This window comes from Numenius arquata, chromosome 8 (genome assembly GCF_964106895.1).
Source record: "Numenius arquata chromosome 8, bNumArq3.hap1.1, whole genome shotgun sequence".
NCBI classification, from domain to species: domain Eukaryota; kingdom Metazoa; phylum Chordata; class Aves; order Charadriiformes; family Scolopacidae; genus Numenius; species Numenius arquata.
In genome coordinates, this window is record NC_133583.1 from 31,843,658 (window position 1) to 31,864,595 (window position 20,938).

The window sequence follows — 20,938 nt, forward strand, 5'->3', positions numbered from 1 at the left end:
CAGAAAGCTCCCCTACCTTTTCCATCCTCCCCATTGTTTGACAGGCCACGTGAAGCAATACCATGAGCCTTCTCTCCTTTGCAGGTCACCCTTCCCCAGGCAGTTAGTTTGGTGTGCAGCGATACACACCTTCAATAAAGATGACTGAAAGAGATAAGGTAAACCAGAAAAGCCCTCGGTAAAGTCTAGGAGATAACGGTTTGGTGCTTTGCCTTATGCTGGGCCGAGCATTGCTGTTGAAGAGCCCCGGCAAAGCCTTCCCCACCCCACTGACCTGAGGGCTGCAGGAGGGCCTGGACAAGCTGAAGAACCTACCGCAGAACTAGACAGCAGGTTTTGGTGGGTACTGCCAAGCCAGGATGAGTAACCCACGCTGGACTTTCATTTGTCTCTGCTTAGGAACCAGCACACTGGAGTAAAACTGACAATTAATTCACTTTAATGCCTATCAGTTGGGGTGGGCTGCTTGGGTTTGTTTTTTTCCACCATTTCACTCACTTGGACAGTGAAGCTCAACGTGGTCCATTTTACCTCACATACTGCTCCACTAGTGTGCATTCATGCATCCTGATGCAAACTTGCTTACCACAGACCAGTAATAAAATGAGGATTCTCACACACCAGCCCATTTCTAAAGGTTTCTCAGGCTCCTCTCTTGCTACGTTCCATGAAAAAAAACAGGGACGTGCTGAGACAGCCCAGCCTGCTTCCAAGCACCAACAGGGCCATGGTTCTAGACAGAAATGGAAGTGCCCATCTTCTAAATTCACACCTGTGCCCCAACTCAACTCTAAGCGCTCAAACTAAAAGCAGCACAGTCACACTTTAAAAACAAGTTTAAAAAGCGTTTTAGCCAAAAATAAAAGATTTAAGGTGCAAAGCAAGCCAAACCCTCTATCATCACCGATAGCGTGACGTGAGCAGCAGCATGCAGGGTAACATGTATTTGGAGCCAGGTATCAGGCCTGTTCTCTTCCTCTCGCAAACCAAGTTAGTTGAGGTCTTCCTACTTGCCAGTACATTTACATCTCGGAGAGTTGTGCGTATCCACAGAAGACCTGCTTTTTGAGGCCACAACAATCTACAAACAGCACTAGGACCAAGGAAGACAACACGACTGCTTTCCTTCTGGGATTGTCAGTAGGCATCAGGGGCTATAATCCAGTGGGAGCTCTCTGAGACAGTGCTATAACACTTGTTGTCACATCTCGGGCAGAGGAGTGCACAGTTTATGTGCGCGTTCCCTGTGCCACAGCATGAGCTTCTCGTCTAGCCTTTGAAATACAGGAATAAATAAAAAAAGATGGCTGTGGTTCCCCTGTGTGCTGATGTACCTACATCACCTTCATATGCGGGGAAGCTGAAAGCCTGCGAGAGCGGTAAGCACTAGAACAAATCCCAGGAAGCCACCAGTGTGAAGTGTTAACGTTAGGCCAAGAGTAGGGACTGGTCAGGGAATCCTGCAGCAGCGAGGGCGTGTGGAGGAGGCTCTGCCTTACCTACCATGGGTCCTCAAGGTGAGCAAACTGAAACGGGGAGTCAACCTGGTAACAAGTTAAAAACAATCTAGAGCTTAAAAAAAACAAAAACCAAACCCACCCACCCCAATAACAACACTGGCAAGTTGTGCGAGAGCCCCAAACTACTCACAATAGACCATCAAGCAGCACCCGTGCTAGACCACTAGAAATAGGTATCAGCTGAGTGAAGGCTGTGTGGTGGGGAAGGGGGTTTTCCAGTGGTAAGTCTGCCCAGCATCCCTGACGCTTCCGATACAACAAAGATGAGAACATGTGGTGGATGAGGTGGACAGGAGGGAAAAGGGATAGTTTCATATATTAACTAATTTTGCAGTTCTCGTTACAGCAGCAACAGCGCTGTGGAAGTAAGCCATCTGGGCTAGTGCATCCACCTCCAGCAGCTCTGAATACTGTCAGTGCATTAGACCTTTCCCCCAACCGCACGCGACTTCCCCCTTCAGAGCTCCTCCAGCTCAGGCTGCTGGGCCGTTGGTGCCAACAGAGCCCCAGTGCCTTTCCTCTGCCTTGTCAGGAGGCCAAAGCATGCGTTAGTGCAGACAGGGGAGGGTCTGTACAGCCGAGCGGCCTGCAGCCACCCTGGTACTCCAGCTATCACACATCAAACCATCCTTCCCCGAGCGAGAACCCGCCGTCGATTCTCCTGCCTCTCCAAGGGAGGAGCAAGGAACGTCCTTGCCCTTGCCATACCAAGCAGATCCGACTGACTGAGTAGGGACAAATACTTGATGTTCTGCCCCTTACAGTTTTAATCTACCCTCTCCATCCCCAATTTTTTGAGATGAACCTGTAAACGTGAGGAGAACTCAGTGATCTGAGGTACTTCACATACTCAAGTATCAGTCTTTCCTTTTGAAAGCATCAGTACAGAAAAAAAGTGTCGTCCCCCCCCCCGTGTGTATTTCTCTTACCCAGATTGACAGTAGCTACCTTTGCACCACATCGCTGATTTCTTGGACACATGACAATAAGTTATTAAGGACGGGGTTTGCCCCAGGGACGCTAGCAGCTGTTGAGGACACCTGCAGCTCCTGCAGGCTGAGTTCCAGTTTGCTCACGGCTTCCCGGAAGGCAAATTTGTTGCGTGTATGCGGGATGCAGTCCACGTAGCCTGAGCAGTAATCCAACAGCTGGTGCCCTGTGTCCACCAGCTGGCTGTTTGGTGTCGGCTCGGCAATGGCACTCGAGAGAAGATCCGCGCACTCCAGCAGCGCTTCCTTGCTGATTTTGTCTGCGGAGATTTTCTCAGCTGCCTGTTTGGTCTTTCTTAGCGCTACTTTTGCACCAGCCGTGCCGTTGGCCATTTTCACTGGGGAGGTGGAAGACGATGACAGAGGCACTTGAGGTGGAGGCATCACTGGCCTCCCAGATTTTCCACCAACAGGTGCTGCTGCTGCTGCTGCCTTCTTACTCCCTTCGCTTGATTCCAGTCCGTGCTGCGCTCCTGCCGCGGTGCTCAGCTCTTCTGCTGCATCTGAGCAGGCAGCTGGCTGTTGTAGGAGCCTCATCACTGGTGGTGGAGGTGGAGCACACTTTGGTTTTACCCGTCTGGGCCGGTCCCTGTCGCCGGAAGAAGTGACCTGATGCTCAGATAAGAGCTTAAATTTATTACCCTGAGAGTCTGTGCCAATGAGCTGCACGTCTGCTGGAGTGTGTTTTAGAGTGGGTGAGATTAGGACTGGCACTTTGTGGTTATGAGTGGTTGGAAGTATTGCTGCAGCCTTTACTGGAGATGACCACCCTGGTCTCTCGCCATCCTCAAGGACCCCTTGCCGTGGGCCACTGTTTTTTTCTTTGCCCTTAGGAGCTGCTGCTAGCCCTGGACCCTCCTTTTCTTCTGATCCAGAGGGGGTTCGGAAAGGGAGCGCTGCGGCACCCCTTGGCAAGAGTTTTGCTTTTGGTCTCTCTCTGGTCAAAGTGGGGCCTTCTTCAAACCTTTTGGGAAGCAGGTCGTTGGCCCTCCCCGTGCTCTCATCAGGCTGAGAGGAGGTGGACACTGTCCGTTCCAGCTGGATTTTTGACCTCTGGGAATTTCTGGGAAGGGTCATTGCCATCCTATCCTGCTCTGGAAGCCCTGAGGACATGGAAGATGTAGAGTTTGACCTTGGAAAAGGCTTTGAAGCTTCTTCATTGCCAGTGGGTTTTCCTGCTCGTAAACCCAGTGTCTTTTTAATCAAGCGCGGTGTAAAGAAACCAGTGATGCCCGACCACCCACCACCGGTGCTTACGCCCCCACCACTGCTGGTGCCAGTGCCATCATCATTGTAGAAGGTCCTCTGCACAAAGCCCCCACCATAGCACTTCGGTGGCGCCAGGCTTGCGTCCTGCTGTGTGGGAGCAAAAGAGAACCCATCCACATGCTGCAAGGAAGCAACAGATGAAAAGTTACCCGTCAGCTCGTATTTCTTATGGGGCTGATTCTCCATCTCCCGGAAGGAACTGCTGCGCTTGGGAGGCGTGGGGGCATTCCTCTTCTTCATAAAGGAGCTGAAGAAGCCACCTTTTCTGTCCCTGGTGAAAGTGGTCTCTTTGGCATCCTCCAACAGGCTGCTGGGTGACTTGTCCCTCTGCTTGCGAGGCAGTGCAGGAGACCCGCTTGTAGGCTGTGTGCTTCTGATAAATCCTAGACAGAAGAAACAAGTGTGAAGCTGCAAAATCAATTTCCATTCCCACCTCCCTACCCTCCAGTGGGCTTTACGAACCTGGCGTATTTAGCTGCCCAAGCTCTGCACAGAGAGACCGAGAGAGGAAGTTAGCACTTTTAGTTTTGTGCGAGGCTTGTGTGCTTTTGATTTTTTTTTACTTTTTTTCCCACTTCTGCATGAGTGACTTGTCTATACTGAGGAGGCCACTTAGGAGAGAATTCAGGAGGAAGTGAAGTTGCTCTTTTCTTCCAGTTTCTTATTCCCTTCCTGTAGTTTTTTCCTCCTTCCCCAAATACCACACTTTAGGAAGTGTTTTCTATTTGCTAGTAAATAATCAGGCTGCTGAGGCAGCCAAGAGCCCTAATGACACTGCAGCACAAAGCACCTTCCTGTGTCACATTGTTCTCTTTTCTCCTGTTTCTCTGGCAATTTACACCAGCAGCAAGCGTAGCCCGGAACACGTGGCCTCACCGCCACTGTTCCCAGAGCCCATACCTGGTGCTGAGCTGGAGGCCGAGTGCTCCACAGTATCTTGTGTTCCTTCAATGTTTTCCTTGTTCTCTGCCTGTTTCTTCAGTGTTCTAGTCTTGGAGGGAAGCATGGGTAACCGAGGCAAGTAAGGAACTATGGATGAAGAGGAGGCTGTTCTTCCAAGCTCCTCTGCTACCTCTGAAGGGGAAAAAAAACAACAAACCCACAAAAAAGCAATAGTTGGACCAGAGACGAGCAGAAGAAGTGTAAAAGAAAATCTGGGTCTTTACTGCAAATCCAGACTGGCAAGAAGGGACACATGACTGAGAAATATACAGTTTATGAATTTAGTTTTTGCTCAAGCCCAGAGGTATTCAGGATAAGATGTTTTTCATAATGCTTCCAAACTAATTTACATCTTTATAAATTCAGCAAAAAAACCCCAACGTGGTAAGCTCTGTACAAGGGGTCTAGTACAAATCTAGTTCTCAGCTGGGTTAAGGGTTGCTCAAGAGCTAAAGCCAGCACTGAATGCATTTGCCTCTATTTTTAATTAAGGTGCCTCCTGTTGATGCTCCAGGGATCCCCCCCAAAGTTGTGTTATCTCTGGATCTGGATCTAAGCCGCTTTGCTTGAGGCAAAGCACTGCATTTCCCTATGAGAAATGAAGACTGCAGGTTTCCTGCACAACATCAACACAAGGGATGTGACTGAAAAAACCCACAACCTCCTGGCCCCACCCAGGCTGGCATTTGTGTGGGCCACTTGATGTGCCTATCATAGATCTTCCCTGGTAGAATGTGATCTGGTGTGTTTTTTCTGTAGTAGGGAATTGGATGGATCAGCTTCACATTTAATTTAAAAATTTAGAAGATGCTGAGACAGTTCTGTTTGTCTGCTGTCTCCTATCACACTTCTCACCAGTATTTATCTCCTAATTGATTACATTTGAAAGTCGAGTTGCACAGATTCACTCCTAGAAGCGGCTAAGTAGAAAATCCAGAGATTAAGGCACACTTCATAAAAATGAAAGCTGATAGAATAGTATTTCATGACCTAATTGCTGCAGTTGGTAGTGGACTGTGATATAGATACATCTTTCTCTCAGCATCACTCCCTATTCTCCTTAGTCTTCAGTCTGGGAAACAAGAGGCTTCCTCTAATGGAGGAGACAATATTCTTTAATTAACACTTCGGTATCTTGGTGCTCAAATGAAGTACTATACTGTCCCCTGCACTGGTATATGACTAAAGTTTATTTAGTATTTGTGCACCAATTAAGAGCCTGTATTTGCAGACTTATAGACAAGAAATTAAGGGACAAAGCCTCTCACAGCTAGCAGATGAGCCTTAAGAGCCCATCCATAAGAGAGAGCTCTCTGGGGCTAAACTCCAGCGTTGTTTCAGAAATAAAGCAACTGGTGCTCTCACCCTCTGAGATGCTCGAGTCGTGGAACATGGTTTCAAAGGCCTGGTGGGTCTCAGCAAAGGAAGGTCGGTCTGGTGGGTTCCACTTCCAACCTGCAATGTGAGAAAGCAGAGCAAGCTTCAATGCCTGGAAAAGGTAAGAGATGATTTTTTTTTTTATTCTGTCCAAGGAGACAGAAAATATCTAAGCTTTCTCACCAGCAGTCAGACTCTGATCTCCTACTATTAAACAGGCTTTAAAAGTCATTCACAGATATCAGTTCACAGCAGCAGTCAGTCACCCTACAAGTCAGTCACCTCCTACCAAGTCTTGAGAGGAAGGAATCAATTCTGAAGTCCTAGCTCTCTGCCAACTTCACAGCTTTTTCCGATCTCCCCATCCCTCTTCCTGAATTTTTTCAGCCAAGGAGAATCCCGTGTTTGCTAGCCCGGCTGTTTGGACTGAACTCATCTAACTCAGTCACAGGTAACTCTGTGCGCAAAGCTCCGGGCAACATTCTGCTCACATGCTCTTAATACTGAAATCCAGGCAGAGCCTTCCAAAAGGAGAATGTGTGCACCCCGTGGGGGAAAGAGGAAGAGAATGCATTGATCTCAGATGGCGCTTGGAAAGTTATGGAAGGGTATTGTGACAAAAAGTGTAATTTCTGTAGCTTGACAGGCTTTGTCGCTCAAAAGACAGAAGAAGATACTCACATGCCCTCATCAGTTCGTAAACTTTCGGAGGGCACCCCTCTGGTTGTTCCATCCGATAGCCTTTTTCCAGCAGATCATACACCTGAGAAAGGTCAATGCCTGGGTACGGTGACATCCCATAGGTAGCAATTTCCCATAACAGCACCCCAAAGGCTAAAAAAAAGAGGAAAACAAAATTCCTGGTCACACATCTGCTCTCCTCTTTGTGTTGCTCATTACATTGTGGCTCATTAGTGCAGCTTGAGGCAGCATCCTTTTCTTGCAGATATTTCAGGCCAGTCTAGGAGAAGACATTACATGCTAAAAATACCATTGATTCATGAGGTTGTGGCCTGGCATGTGACTGTCTCCTCCCCACGTTTCTGCCCAAGCCAGAAAGCAAGTTACTGTCTAGGCTGGCAAAGAAAAAGAAAAAAGAAAAGAAGAAAACACTGAAGTTTTCTTACCCCACACATCTGATTTGATTGAAAAGGTGTTATAGGCCAGGCTCTCAGGAGCCGTCCATTTGATTGGGAACTTGGCTCCAGCATGAGCTGTGTAGGTATCTCCAGTCATCAGTCGACTTAAGCCAAAGTCAGCCACCTTCACCACATGATTTTCTCCAACTAAGCAGTTCCGTGCTGCGAGGTCCCTGTACAAAGGAGAAAAGAACACTCCTTTACTGGAGCACGAGCAGGGCTTATGAACACAGTAAAGGCAATGTGAGATTTGCTCTGAACAGCGTAAGAAATTGTGTGGACGTAGGAGCAGTAAGGTTAAGTCAGCATTAGGCTTCGTTCCTTAAATTCTATTAAATTTCTAGTAATGACAGCTGTTACAATGAGAAGTTTATGTTTCCTGAGAATGGGATGAGATCAGCAGCTCATCACACACTGGTAACAGCTTTATGGCACAGCTTTACATGATTGGATTAAAACAGGACTTGGGGTTGACAATGTGTTGGACATCAGGGGTACATCAGAACAGGACAACACCAAATTTCATAGCTGTCAGGCAGTTGTGTGGAAGATTGCAGGTCTGCTATGAATGTTATGGGGAGAAGCTACTGCAAGACAGTACTGAAACCAAAACAGCCAATGGGTGTGAAACCTAACTCTGGAAGAAACCTCCCCAAAAGGAGGCATCTGAAACTGTACCAGCTCAAATGTGACTTTACCCACCTGTGAATGAAATTCTTCTTCTCCAGGTACTCCATAGCTGAGGAGATCTGAGTGGCCATGTAGAGCAGCACAACAGCACTCACTTCCTCCCGGTTGCATTCCCGTAAATAATCTAGCAGGTTCCCATACGGCATGTATTCTGTCACGATGTAAAAGGGTGGCTCCAGGGTACACACACCTAGCAGTGAGGAGGGAGCATGTGAACAAAGCTTCTCTTTTGTCCCTAGCTTACCACTACTCCTGATTTAATATACACTTGGTGCATTTTGTACCCGTGTTTCTTTGAGAATTTAAGACCTCCATCTGCAAGACCCAGATCAATGTAGCCCAACTTAAAATTCTGTGCTTCTATCTATTTATCTGTCCATCCACTTTATGGACAGAGAGAAACATGTCTATCAAAGCACCACTATTCCCATATAATATACATGAAGGATTAGTTCTGTTCTTTGGAGGGTTACAGAATGAAACAGGAGTTCTTTTGAACACGTATGATTTGCTTTTCTTCCCCTCTTTTCCTTCATAAAGCTAAAGACTGGCCAACTGGAAGCAGGTACCTGTCAACTGGCAAGATTTCCAGACTGAAAGTCACTGCAGAGTAATGTGAAGCACTCCCATGTGTCCTAGCTGGGTAACTGATCAGCACAGTGGGACCTGCTTCTAAAGCAGCATTCTCACACATTCCTCAGATGACTACTTGCTACAGTCATTGCAATTATGCACAAAGTATGTATTAGCGGAGGAGGAGGGCAACAGGATACTCACGTCAAATCTCTGCGAACTCCCACTGCAGCACTGCTGAATGCCTGCTCATGCCGTTACTCACACACAGGAGTAAAACACAACTACACTGTGCATCAGAAAGAGCAACAACGCATCTCTCTGATGAGAAATCTTTTAGTCTTTACTCCTGGAACCAGACAGGGCTGGGCAGACACTTCCTCTGTGCCCATTTTTTAAAAAATGGGTACAGAATAGTTGCCATTATTAAAAGCCTTCACATTCTTCACATTTCTCCTTTCATCCTAGGCTTGGCTTGACAGCTTTGCTCCTGAGAGCAGCAAAAGTCCAGAGACAATGAAAGACTAGTAAAGGTTTAGGGTGTCTCCTTAAGAATCTTTGTACATGTGGAATTAACAGCTATGCAGACTATTTAATAGTGATCATCATATCATGCACTTGCCAGTGAGACAAACAAGGCACAGCCAAGCTGGAAAGCCTACAGATTTCTTCCATTCATGTGCTGTTTGATCTGACTTGCATCACCACTGCCTTGATCTCATGTACTTATTTGGTGATGCACAGGGTCTCTCATAGCATCAGAAATCTGGTTGTCTTCTGCTTAATTATGGACTAACTTGTTCTATTCAGTGCAGCATTTTCTATAAATGTCTCTGATCTAAGTAGTATTGAAGAATGGTATTTGTTGTGCTTCCAATATAATTTTTTTCTTTTCACTTTGAATTTTCTTATAATTTTGTTCTGTTCTATCAGAAGATTAAGTCTTGGAAAATAATTTTGCAAAGCTGATTTACGACAGCAGAAAAGGAATCTGATCCTGATAACTGAACCCTGGAGCATGTTTAAGGCCAAGGATACAAACTAACACAAGGCTGATATTGCAAACTTTTATATAATGTATAGTCGGACCTTAACAGCAAAGTTGTCTACTAATGTAAGTGACTATATTTGATGTTTTATTTAAAATTAGTGTCTCTTAGCTCCAGTACTACATAAAAGAGTAACCTGTCAAAAATAACACCCATAACCTGACCTGATTCAAAAAGTTACATAAATACAGGAAATCTGCTACTGCTTCTAAACGAGACAGATTTCACTTTGGTGGAAACTCAAGTGAAAACAGAAAGAGCAAGGAATGTCACTAACCTAACAACTGCACTAGATTTGGGTGCTTGATCTCCTTCATCACAGCAGCTTCTTTCAAGAACTCTTCCACCTCCATGGTGTCTTCCTGGATAAACAGAGAGGCAGAAGAAGGGAAAATTTATCTTCATGACCAAGGTCTGCTTAACACCACATATCCTAGCTGAATATAAATGATGGTATCCTTGTCTCCATTCTGGCTTTTATGAAAGCAAAATTTAACAGCCCTGAAAAGCTGCCTGGCCAGCCTGCAGCATGGCCAAGTGACAGATCTGCAGTACCCAGAAAGCACTAGGATTTCTTGTTTGGCAGCTATTGTGGCTACCAAAGCAGTCGTGGCTGGTGAGAGGAAGAGTCTCAGGATCACTGACTTGGTTCCCCTGCCTAGCTATAAAAATTAAGCTCGAAAGCTCCCTTACTTAGGGGCTATGTAGAATTGTAGCTGCTAATGTTGAAACAAACAGAAGGTTTTGAAAAGAAAGATAAATGGAGGAGCTAATTTTTTCCAGGACTAGCAGGTAAGTTATAGAAGGTATTTCCAATACTTTTGATTTCTTAAAGCTTCCACAGCTTTTCTGAGGGAAGGGAAGTGGACTTGGTAACCATTTCCACAGATCTGAATTGGACATACAGTTCCTGCAAGTGCTTGCTGGGCCAAAACTCTAAATTGTTTCTAAGCCACATGAACTGGTGCAAGTTTGATAAGCTAAGTTTGTTCTGCAAAGCTACTCTCAAGCATAGCTTTTATGCACTCCATTTTCCAATATTCCTATCATTACGTGGTATAATTGAGAGCATTACAATTTCCTTACCCTTCTCATAAATGGTGACCAAATGAACAGCGCATCACAATCTGAAAACTCACCTTCAATGTTTTCACAGCAACCGTGAGATTGTATTTCTTCCAGACACCAACGTACACCTCACCATACTGCCCTCCCCCAAGTTTGTGCTTCATGGTGATATCAGTCCGCTCCATCTCCCACTTGTCGTGGATGGGGGACACCCCATAGACAGTGGGCTTATTGCACTTGGGTGCTGGGTAATGCAAAGTTGTCACCAATCCATCTGCTACTGTTGAGTGATGGTGCACTAGCTCTGCTAGTGTGCTGAAACGGCTTTCTGCTGTCACATACACCTGTTAAGAACAAACCGGGAAGCTACTTAAATGAAAGCAGCTGGAAGCTTTCAGTAACACTGGAAAACAGGTACAGTAAAAACATTCTAGCACATTTGAAAAAAAGAAGGTAAGGGAGACAGATATTAGAGTATTTGTTCTCATCTTGTTTGGCAAATTAATATTAATCGGTGAGATTTTTACCTGCAGAAGGCAGCCAGATACAAGCTATCACTTGAGAGCAGCGCTGTCTCCTGCCTTGTGCTTTACAGTACTAGAAACTGGAATTCTTGTAGCCAAGCGCAAGGCCAGTTTCTGCATCACTCAACTCATCGTACTGCTACTTGATCAAGGTCTCAAAATGCTGATCAAAACTGCTGGCTTACCAAACCTCTGCTTGTTCTAAGTGGATCAATGGAAAGATATCACATCAAACCCCAACTGCTTTGCTCCCTAACTGTTTCCAGCCAGGATAAGTACCGTCTGCACTTCCTTCAAAGTGGTGTTCAGTCAGTTACCACCAAAATCTTGGTGTTCTTTTCTTATATTCATCAACCAGTGTACCTGTTTTCTCTCACATACACCCCTCTCTTAACAATCTGCCACTTGAGATTCTGTACCACCTCTTAATGAATATCCTCATTTCCTCTCCCCACAGCATTATCCAGAGATCCTTACCTTTCCATCTGAGGTGGTATTGATCCTGTAGTGGTAAACACGTCCTTCGTACCTGAGCGAGATGGATAGCTGCCCCGGGCTGCTCTCGCTTTCACGAACCAGGAAGCTGCCATTGATGAGACTGCTCAACAGATACTCCGCTGCACTGCGTGACACTGGCCCATGGTACCATGAGTGCTTTTCCAGGCTGTTCACGGGTGTGATGTAGTTGCTGGGTACCCAGCCCTGCCCATTCTTCGAACGTACCTCACTCCATTCACCATTCTGATTGTAACCCAGGACTCGCAACTTCTCACCTGAGACCAGAAATTAAAAAGCAAAATAAGCTCAGTGCAATCTATTGGGTCTCATTAAGGTAGAAACTATCAGCTGACTAAGCCTGGATTTGTAGCTTAACAATAAAAATCTGCAGCAGTGACCTTATAACTAAACTACTATATATAAAGTATTTATGAAGTAAAGTTTCAGACGGAATACCTAGGATACTGTTCCCTAATTTACTGCAAGTGAATGATCAACTCAAAGAAGATCAACTGAGAAGATTTCTCCTTCTTGGAGAGACAAGGTTTGTCTCCATCTTGAAGCATTAAACGGCATTTGATTTAAAACAGTTCTGCAACAAGTCATATTCTGATATATGTACTGAACAGAAACAGAAAATCTGTGCAACTCTTAATTCTTGATTTTGCTCTAGTTGAAAGTGCTGAATTCTGTTATCATCAATAATTCAAAGGTTTTCCTCTGCCCCACCCCAAAATAGGTGTCTCACCAGGCCAGTGATTTGGGGACCCCACAAAAGGAACAGTTGTAGCTGGACTAGACTGTTCGGAGTGTTACACAAAGCTGTGTCTGTACTAGGAGAACTGCCCGGTAGGTGTCTCTCCAACACAAGAGAGAGAGAAACTGTTTGCTTATAATCATCAGTTTAGAGAATAATCTTCCCTAACTGCACTCATTCCTACTCCTATCCAGGGAAAGAGTCCATTTTCTGTTGCTAAGTTTTAAGCTAGTAGCTGCTCTGTGATTCACAACCTTACCTTTGGTGATGCTGAGCGTGTTGTCACCGCTTGCTACAAAATCGTAAAGTGCAACAAAGAGATTGGGATCGCTCTCAGTGGCTCCAAGCAGGTTCTCCTTGGAGCTCCATCGGATGGCTTCATTCAGTGCCTGGGGTTCAACATCGCAACCATAGGGGCGGTGCAGGGCCTCTGAAGAAAGAACAGAAGAGAAAATTACCTTATGTGCAAATCTAAATAGATCAAAACTCACGGCACAGCAGAGTGATGCTCCTACTGCACAATATGCTCTTTATGGAAAGGGAACACCACGTCTGCCCATCTTAGCTTAGTGGTTTTCAATACCCACTTTGCTGACTCTTGGTTCTACAGGTTACTTCTAACAGGGGCTGGAGAAAGTGATTAACTGCCTATACACAGATGTCATCTACCTGGACTTATGCAAAGCGTTTGACACTGTTCTGTACGACATCCTGGTCTCAAAACTGGAAAGTCACAGGTTCGATGGATGGACCACTCGGTGGATAAGAAACTGGCTGAATGGCCGCACTCAAAGGGTTGTGGTCAATGGTCAATTGGCGGCCAGTGACGAGTGGAGTTCCTCAGGGGTCGGTACTGGGACCAGTGCTGTTCAACATCTTTGTCAGAGACATGGACAATGGGATAGAGTGCACCCTCAGCAAGCTTGCCAACAACACCAAGCTCAGTGGCACGGTCGACACGCTGGAGGGAAGGGATGCCATCCAGAGGGACCTGGACAGGCTTGAGAGGTGGGCTTGTGCAAATTGCATGAAGTTCAACCAGGCCAAGTGCAGGGTCCTGCACCTAGGACGTGGCAATTCCAGGCACAAATACAGGTTGGATGGAAAATTGCTAGAGAGCAGCCCTGAGGAGAAGGGCTTGGCGGTGTTGGTGGATGAGAAGCTCAACATGAGCCGGCAATGTGCACTGGCAGCCCAGAAAGCCAACCACATCCTGGGCTGCATCAAGAGAAGTGTGGCCAGCAGATCCAGAGAGGTGATTCTACCCCTCTACTCTTGTGCTCGTGAGACCCCACCTGGAGTACTGTGTCCAGCTTTGGAGGCCTCAACACAAGAAGGACATGGACCTGTTGGAACGGGTCCAGCGGAGGGCCACAAAGATGATCAGAGGGCTGGAGCACCTCCCCTATGAAGACAGGCTGAGAGAGCTGGGGTTGTTCAGCCTGGAGAAGAGAAGGCTCCGGGGAGACCTCATAGCGGCCTTCCAATATCTGAAGGGAGCCTACAGGAGAGCCGGAGAGGGACTCTTCGTCAGGAAGTGTAGTGACAGGACAAGGGGTAATGGTTTTAAATTGGAAGAGGGGAGATTTAGATTAGATATTAGAAAGAAATTCTTTACTGTGAAGGTGGTGAGGCACTGGAACAGGTTGCCCAGGGAAGTTGTGGATGCCCCATCCCTGGAGGTGTTCAAGGCCAGGCTGGATGGGGCTTTGAGCAACCTGGTCTGGTGGGAGGTGTCCCTGCCCATTGGCAGGGGGGCTGGAACTAGATGATCTTTAAGGTCCCTTCCAACTCTAACCATTCTATGATACCAACTAGCAAGCTATGTATATAACATTTCTATTTAATATTTATTTTAGTACATATATTTCTATTTATATACACCTCTATTTGGAAGTATTTAAGCTTTCACAGATATAAAAATGGATAAGAAATTTTAAAAGTGCTTTTTTAAAATTACACGAAACAGTGAAGGAAACCTTTCGACTCTGAAATATTGTGGTTTATGTCTTTATCGTTTCTGTGGCTGAAGTATATAGCCTGGATCTGAAACCAACATTACAAATGCAGGTAAGACCGACTGAATTACGGCACACACGAGATCTATAGATTGGGACAGTAACTGATTCAGTATTAGCAGGAATGATGGTGATTTGTGATACATTTCAAGGCTGTGTAAAGAAGAGATGGAAAACTGACAGGGACAGAAAGTAGTAAGGACGATGCCAGGTATTTAGCAGCAGCGCCTCTGAATACCCAGGCAGCTCTGTTTTGCTGTTTCAAAGGAGAACTGATGCAAACTTGATAGCACAAGGGAGTTGGGGGGAAGAATCGGACTTATTTTATAGACAAAAGAAAAAGGTCCCCACAGTTCCTGTGATGATGAAAATAATCTAAAAACACAGGGTTTTAGAAAAAATTGTAGTAAAAAGCAAAAGTGTCTGAACACTTCAGGGTAGTGCTATGCCAAGACCATCATTGGTTTTCTAGCCTATAGAGAGGTTTTCCAGGAACACGTAGCAGAATAAATTTCAATATTAAGAGAAAGAATAATGATGTAGTTTCATACATGTGGGCTGCTTAAGGGGGCAAAAAAAATATGAAGATGTAAAGATACAAATATTTTCTCTGATGGCACAACTGAGGTACGTTCCTCTCCCAATATATATTTCCAAATTCTCTAATTGAACTACTTATGGAAATTCACTGTAAAAAGATTTAATTAAGTGCACTAAAAAACGGTCTTTAAAAAGCTGGATGCTTTCTTCACTTTACAATCACTCCTTTGCCCCACTTCTTAGGGGCTGAGAAGTCAGGCTCAGGATGTTTTCAGGCAGACCACCGCCAGAGAATGTGTGTATATTATACCCCCCTCCCTGTACTCCCATGAGATTTACATTTGTGAGCAAGAGCTAGTCTATAAGATACTTTAAAAGAGAACAAAGAGCTCAAACGCAACACAGGACGAGAAAAATGGGAAGTCAGCGAGACACAAAACAGGAAAAGGCCTGTGCCAAGTAATAGGCAAGTATATGCCAAATCTGTGTCACAGGACAAAGCTCAAGCCTGGAAAACAAGGACATAGCGGGGTTCCCAGCATCTCCATGTAATCTTTTGACTGTATCGTAGGTACATGAGAAAGTAAATGGTTGAGGTTTGTTCTGTTTTGTTTTTAAACACGTAGCTAAGTGGCTTTTGATTGCATTTCTGGTAATCATTCAGTTATACTGCATGCACAACCTGCTCATCTTGCAACTACTTAATAACTTACCTCCCAGGTCTTGCCAAAGTAGCACCCTATCAAGATTCTTCTATCAAGAACAGAAATGGCTAGAAACCAGGCTACCAAAATGTCATTTCTTTGATTTCATTATCTGCAGATACAGTATTTACATATGCTTCTTGCTTCTAACCATCAGCTGTAATTAATTAGTTTTACAATAAACTAACCCATCAGACTGTGTGCTATCATGGAAAAGAGAGGAAATCCCAGTGTCTACTCACCTACTTACATTATAGCATGGCTGCCAACAACCCACTGTAATTTTTTAGGGCTGGGTGTGTGCATATGCATGTCCAGTTGTTAAGCGCGAGGAAAGAACACCAGCTCCTAAATCCAGATCTCTTTATGCAGTAAAAATATATATTTAATTAAATAATACATTCTCTATACTTCTACAGTGTCTTGTGTTAGAGTGTTTCAGTGCCTGAAGCAAAGTCACTCAGCAAATGTGCTATACAAGAAATCTGCCTTACGCATCTCTGCTAAGGAGCAAACACAAAAAGTAGGCAGTCTTTCCAAAAAATATCTGACCTTTCAGCTCTGAAATACCTTACCGCTGTTTAAATAACTTCTTGCTTTCAGTTATTTAACTGCTGAAATGTGAAATGCTTTAAACAAAAATATATGCATTTGTTCTAAATCAAAGCATACTTTAAGTTTCTTGAACTGAGCATCCAACCCCTACTTAACAGGCAGCAGAGAGTTAAGCATTTAACCATGCACTGGATGGGTAACCCTGAAGCAGACCAGTATCGGCTCAGCTTCAGAGCTGCTGCAGCAAAGCCCATGACCAGCTAAGCCTGCCCACGCTCAGCCCAGCAGCAGGCACCACAGCCAAGGCAAAACCAGCAGAAATGCCACCTGCTGCTTAGCGCTGAGCAGCTCTGCCCACATGAAACCATTTGTGGTGCTGCGCTGCTTTGCCAGGGAGGATTCAAAGCAGATGTGAGACTACTACCGCTTCCTCGGGAATGCCTGGGAGGCTGGCACATGTTCTTAACACCCACTTTATGCACAAAAAAAAAAGCCAGCAGAAGTTAATGTTTGATGAGGAGCTTCAATCACTTAGTGATAGTGCCTACCTAAAAATCACATTACCTAAAAAATGCTTTTAAGAGTTCATGTCTCACTAGCTTCCTTCACTTGCCTTTTTAGAGTGACTTGGATGCTTAAGTAACTGTAAAGGTTACCCAATATCTACTAAAGAGGAATTTATCAGGATATAAGAGTACCCATTGCAGGTTATTATGACATAATAACCTATGCTGCTCAATACACTGTGGGATCTATACCATCCAGTATGTAAGGATACGGAAGGTCAGTGAAACACGATAATGCCAAAGACCTCATTAAGGAAAATAAGATCACCAAAGCGTTTTACAAATGATACCCCTTCAACTGAATAATCTGCAAACTCTACTCACACTGAAAGTAAGGAAATGAGCCGGGAAGTTTTGTTTTATATCAGCTCCTTTTAAAGGCTAACCATAAATCATATATGACCACTTTCATTTCCTATACAATGGAAAACTCACATCATCATTTAGTCTACAGGTTAATACATGATCATGCGAGGAGGTTGTGCTTCATCCATCTCCTTCCTTTCCTTTATTCCCACAATACAATTTGCTTCTCTCCGGATATGAATGCTTTTCCTATTCAGCCAACACGTAAGGGGTGTTTCTTCCCCCACCCTCAGCTGTCAACACAACAATTACCAATCTCTTTGGTCCAAGAGTACAAGGTAGTATACACTAAATTTTAAATTTTAGAATCACATCAAATGCTTAAGTGGTCTCCATTTCTGAAATACTGTGTAACTGCTCATAAAAAAGAAGCATTTCAACTTTCCTAAAACCTAGATAAAAGCAGGTATCTCAGTCCTGCCTGTGGCTGGTCTCATACTACAAGGCAAAGATAGACTTGAAAGGACCCACATCTTCCAGAAGAAGCCCTCAGAGAAATACAGGAAAGGGATGGCACAGCATTACATCCCTGGGCATCATACCTGTGAAACTCGACACGCCAGGCTCAGAGGCTTCCTCGCCAAGGCAGCAGAGCAGCTTGCCCTCTCTGCCATAGCTGCTAGACTGGAAGAGGACTGTCCCCATGATCATGCTGTGCTTCACAGCAAGCAGAAGAGGCTGCTTGACAGGAGAAGTCCTGGGCTGCCACTGCCAGCACAAATGCCACCACGTGCGGATGATTCCTGCTCGCAAGGCTGGTGGCAGCACGAAGGAGAAACTGGGAAAATCAAACCACGGGTTAGCGTGGTTATTAGCTGGAAGTGAGGGTGGAGCTTCCCAGGGAATGCTGAACAAACAGAGGATGTGGGGACTGGACTGCAAGTTGAAACAATTTTGAGATGAGCTATAAAGACTGAGTTTTGTTCCACTAAGAGTTAGGCAACAAAGTGTTTGGGAAAAAAGCAAACAGTTTCCTTGGAGAAATTCCTTTGTAGAAATTACAAAACAGATCACCCATTAAGGGGACCGCCCAGATTGATTCATTTTTCCACTCCACATACCATTGCTGGAGCACTATTTACATGAATCAACAGGAAACAATGCTGAGCAAGAAAACACTCTTGAACATTTCAGGATTTCAGAAAGAAACAGAAAGCATGGGCAGTAGAGCACACTCAGCATGAGCTGCATATTTGCTGATTTACTAAGACTCAGGATAGCTCTCTGAAAGGACACCATCAAATTACCCCTCAAAAAGATTTGTTTGATGGATTCTTTAAAAGCCCCAGTTTTCTAGCAAAGGTAGTATGGTCTGTAGAAGCACAGGCTCCTCCTAATATGTGGACAAGGAACGGTTAAAGAACAAGCCATCACCATCACCAACATGGCAGTCTCACACCTGGGAGGGCGGTGGGCCTGCAGAGGGGTATAAAAGGGAACAGTGAAAGGGCAGTGGTTTGGCATTTGTAGGAGGAGAGGAGTTGCTGCTGCAGCCCACCAAGAAAAAGCAGCATTTCCATAATCCCTGAACTCTACTGTTCTGTAAGAAAGGCAACAGCACCACGTGATGAGGACTTGGCTCATGCTAAAGGTAAGAAATGAACAACATGGCTTATTCCAAATGTTTGTTTTGTAAGGCTGTGGATATGCTGTGGTGACAAGGAGTTGCTTTTCCCTACATGGCCTATGACATGAGTTATTTGCCCTGCCACTATCACCTAATGCATGTGGAAAAAACAACCAGATAAATACCTCAGGATACCTACATACTGTTGTCTTCCTAAAGTTCTGACAAGTGGGCAACCTCTCTTCCTCTTCCTCCACAACCAAGCTCAGTGAATCCTGCAGCATGCTACCCAGTAGTTTGAGATGCCTTTAGGAGTGAAGAGCACCTAGGCTTTATCTCTTTTCCTCTGTTTTTGCTTCTTGCAGTTTATTGCGTTCTCCATTCTCTTACACGCTCTGAATACTCTTAGTTACACTGGTATTTGAACTAACCTTAGCTTATTTGTTAATACACAAAGAATAAGCAGAATTTGTAGAGAAGGACAGCATAGCCTCAGAAACACATGGATGAGCTTTGTGACAAACACACTGTTCAGGTGGGTCTCAAATGGTGCCAGGAAATGGCAAGCTGCATAAGTATTTGTGGCTAAACTAGTCTTAGCTGTAATAGTTAATAACCTTAGCTGAAATAAGAAATTTACTCATTACTTAAAATACAACCAACAAGTAATTGGTATTTGGAACAAAGAAGGATTAGCAAAAAGCTAGGTTGGATTAACAACGTAACTTGCAAATATACCTATTGACCCTATCAATTTTAGTCTCTGTCAGAAGAGTATTCTTAGGCAAAGCCTAGCGCTGGCTGGTCTGTTAACGAGCTCCTGATGGAAATGAAGTAGCGGCCAGCACTTGCATTATAGGCAAGTAACATTTTGGCTCTAAGTTTCCTCTAACAGGGCAATTCTGCCCCTGCACCCTTCCACCTGCCAGCCTCCTGAAGGTGTTTCTCAGTGGAAAGGACATGGGGTGTCCTTGCACGGTGTGTAGCTGTTCATAAGGCCCTGTCAAATGCACCCAAGCAGAATAAAATCAGGCATCTTTCCACCTTCTAGATGAGCGTTATTTCTGTTACAACTGATTTTCCTAGATAGTTATTTTACTGTGGGCCATCACCTTGACACCTGCATCCACCACATCTGCATCCTGTTCTTATTCCCTTCGCAGTAAGTGTACAATATAAAATCTTAATTCTGGTATACTCAACTTCCTTGGTAGAAGAATCCACTTTTTGGGCACAGCAGCATTTCCCAGCTCTTTAGACTATTCCCTGTGGTACTCTTCAAAGCCGTTTCCTGAGAGCAGTTACCCTTCCTGTACACTTAAATCATCCATTTAGAAGCATTTCTCTAGTTTTTTCAGCAGTGGGAAAAAAGTTGAATAAAAGGAAATCTTGCTGACTACACTACTTTTAAATGTATAGTTCAGGGAGCTTCTAAAAAATTTGCTATGGTCTGAATTTCTGAACCAAACGTCAATGTCTCTTAATCAAACAAAAGAATGTGTAAATGGAAATACAGCTCTGAAAAGGATTTGGCGTGGCTGGCAGCAGGCTGAAGTGACTGGTTTGTCAATGGAAGGAAGAGAGGCAAAGAAAGGGCTATAGGGTAAATATACTGCATACAGTCTCAATCTGATATCTGAGCATTTTACATCAAAAACCACATCTATCTTCTGGCTTCTCACATGCCTCTCTTTCACAAAGGGACACTTGAATACAAGGCCACTAAGATCCCTGCATATGCCATATCTTCCATTTTATTTTCACTTTGAGTTTTCAAACTGAATACCAGTATAAATATCCATGATGCTATTTTACATACAGACTCATTTTATGTGCTTGCTGTTAAGACTACCAAAGAACAGTCATCGGTCAACTCAAGAACATAAAGTAGACCATCAAGTAACTAACAATTGTTAGTATAATGGGTATTTTCCATTGCATCTTCAAAACATACATCACTTTACATCACTAGACTTGAAGATCTTTAACCAGCTTGTTAGTGGGAGGATTTTTGCCTTAATGAATACAAGGAAACAAAACTGATAACACAGCAGCAAATGGGTTTCCATTTTGCTGACACGATTGGAATAGTATCAAGTTCTACAGTAGCCTTGTTTCTGAAGCCAAGTCTTGGTGCTTCCTACCAACCAAAAATACTCAAGGCAAACTACATACTAAAAAGCAAACCAATGCTGAACAGGCCAAGTTCCTGCTGTCTAGTAATGTG

General features: G+C 44.6%; 1 protein-coding gene across 4 annotated transcripts in view; it reads right to left on the reverse strand.

Annotated features, from left to right (window-relative positions):
- Window positions 1-2,464: 2,464 nt before the first annotated feature.
- The window catches only part of ABL2 (ABL proto-oncogene 2, non-receptor tyrosine kinase), a 45,150-nt gene continuing 26,676 nt past the window's right edge, over window positions 2,465-20,938 (reverse strand). Inside the window, exons 1-12 of one of the 4 annotated variants that reach the window (XM_074152794.1) lie at window positions 17,687-17,795; window positions 12,655-12,825; window positions 11,618-11,913; window positions 10,688-10,960; window positions 9,826-9,910; window positions 7,939-8,116; window positions 7,225-7,409; window positions 6,779-6,931; window positions 6,086-6,175; window positions 4,679-4,852; window positions 3,928-4,161; window positions 2,465-3,612 (exon numbers count right to left, since the gene is read on the reverse strand). In XM_074152794.1, coding sequence (XP_074008895.1) covers window positions 2,465-3,612; window positions 3,928-4,161; window positions 4,679-4,852; window positions 6,086-6,175; window positions 6,779-6,931; window positions 7,225-7,409; window positions 7,939-8,116; window positions 9,826-9,910; window positions 10,688-10,960; window positions 11,618-11,913; window positions 12,655-12,825; window positions 17,687-17,795 — 3,096 coding nt within the window. Of the gene's footprint in view, window positions 4,162-4,678; window positions 4,853-6,085; window positions 6,176-6,778; window positions 6,932-7,224; window positions 7,410-7,938; window positions 8,117-9,825; window positions 9,911-10,687; window positions 10,961-11,617; window positions 11,914-12,654; window positions 12,854-16,057; window positions 16,080-17,686; window positions 17,796-20,938 lie in introns of those variants that run through there. The other 3 variants (XM_074152792.1, XM_074152790.1, XM_074152791.1) reach the window with 3 other exon arrangements.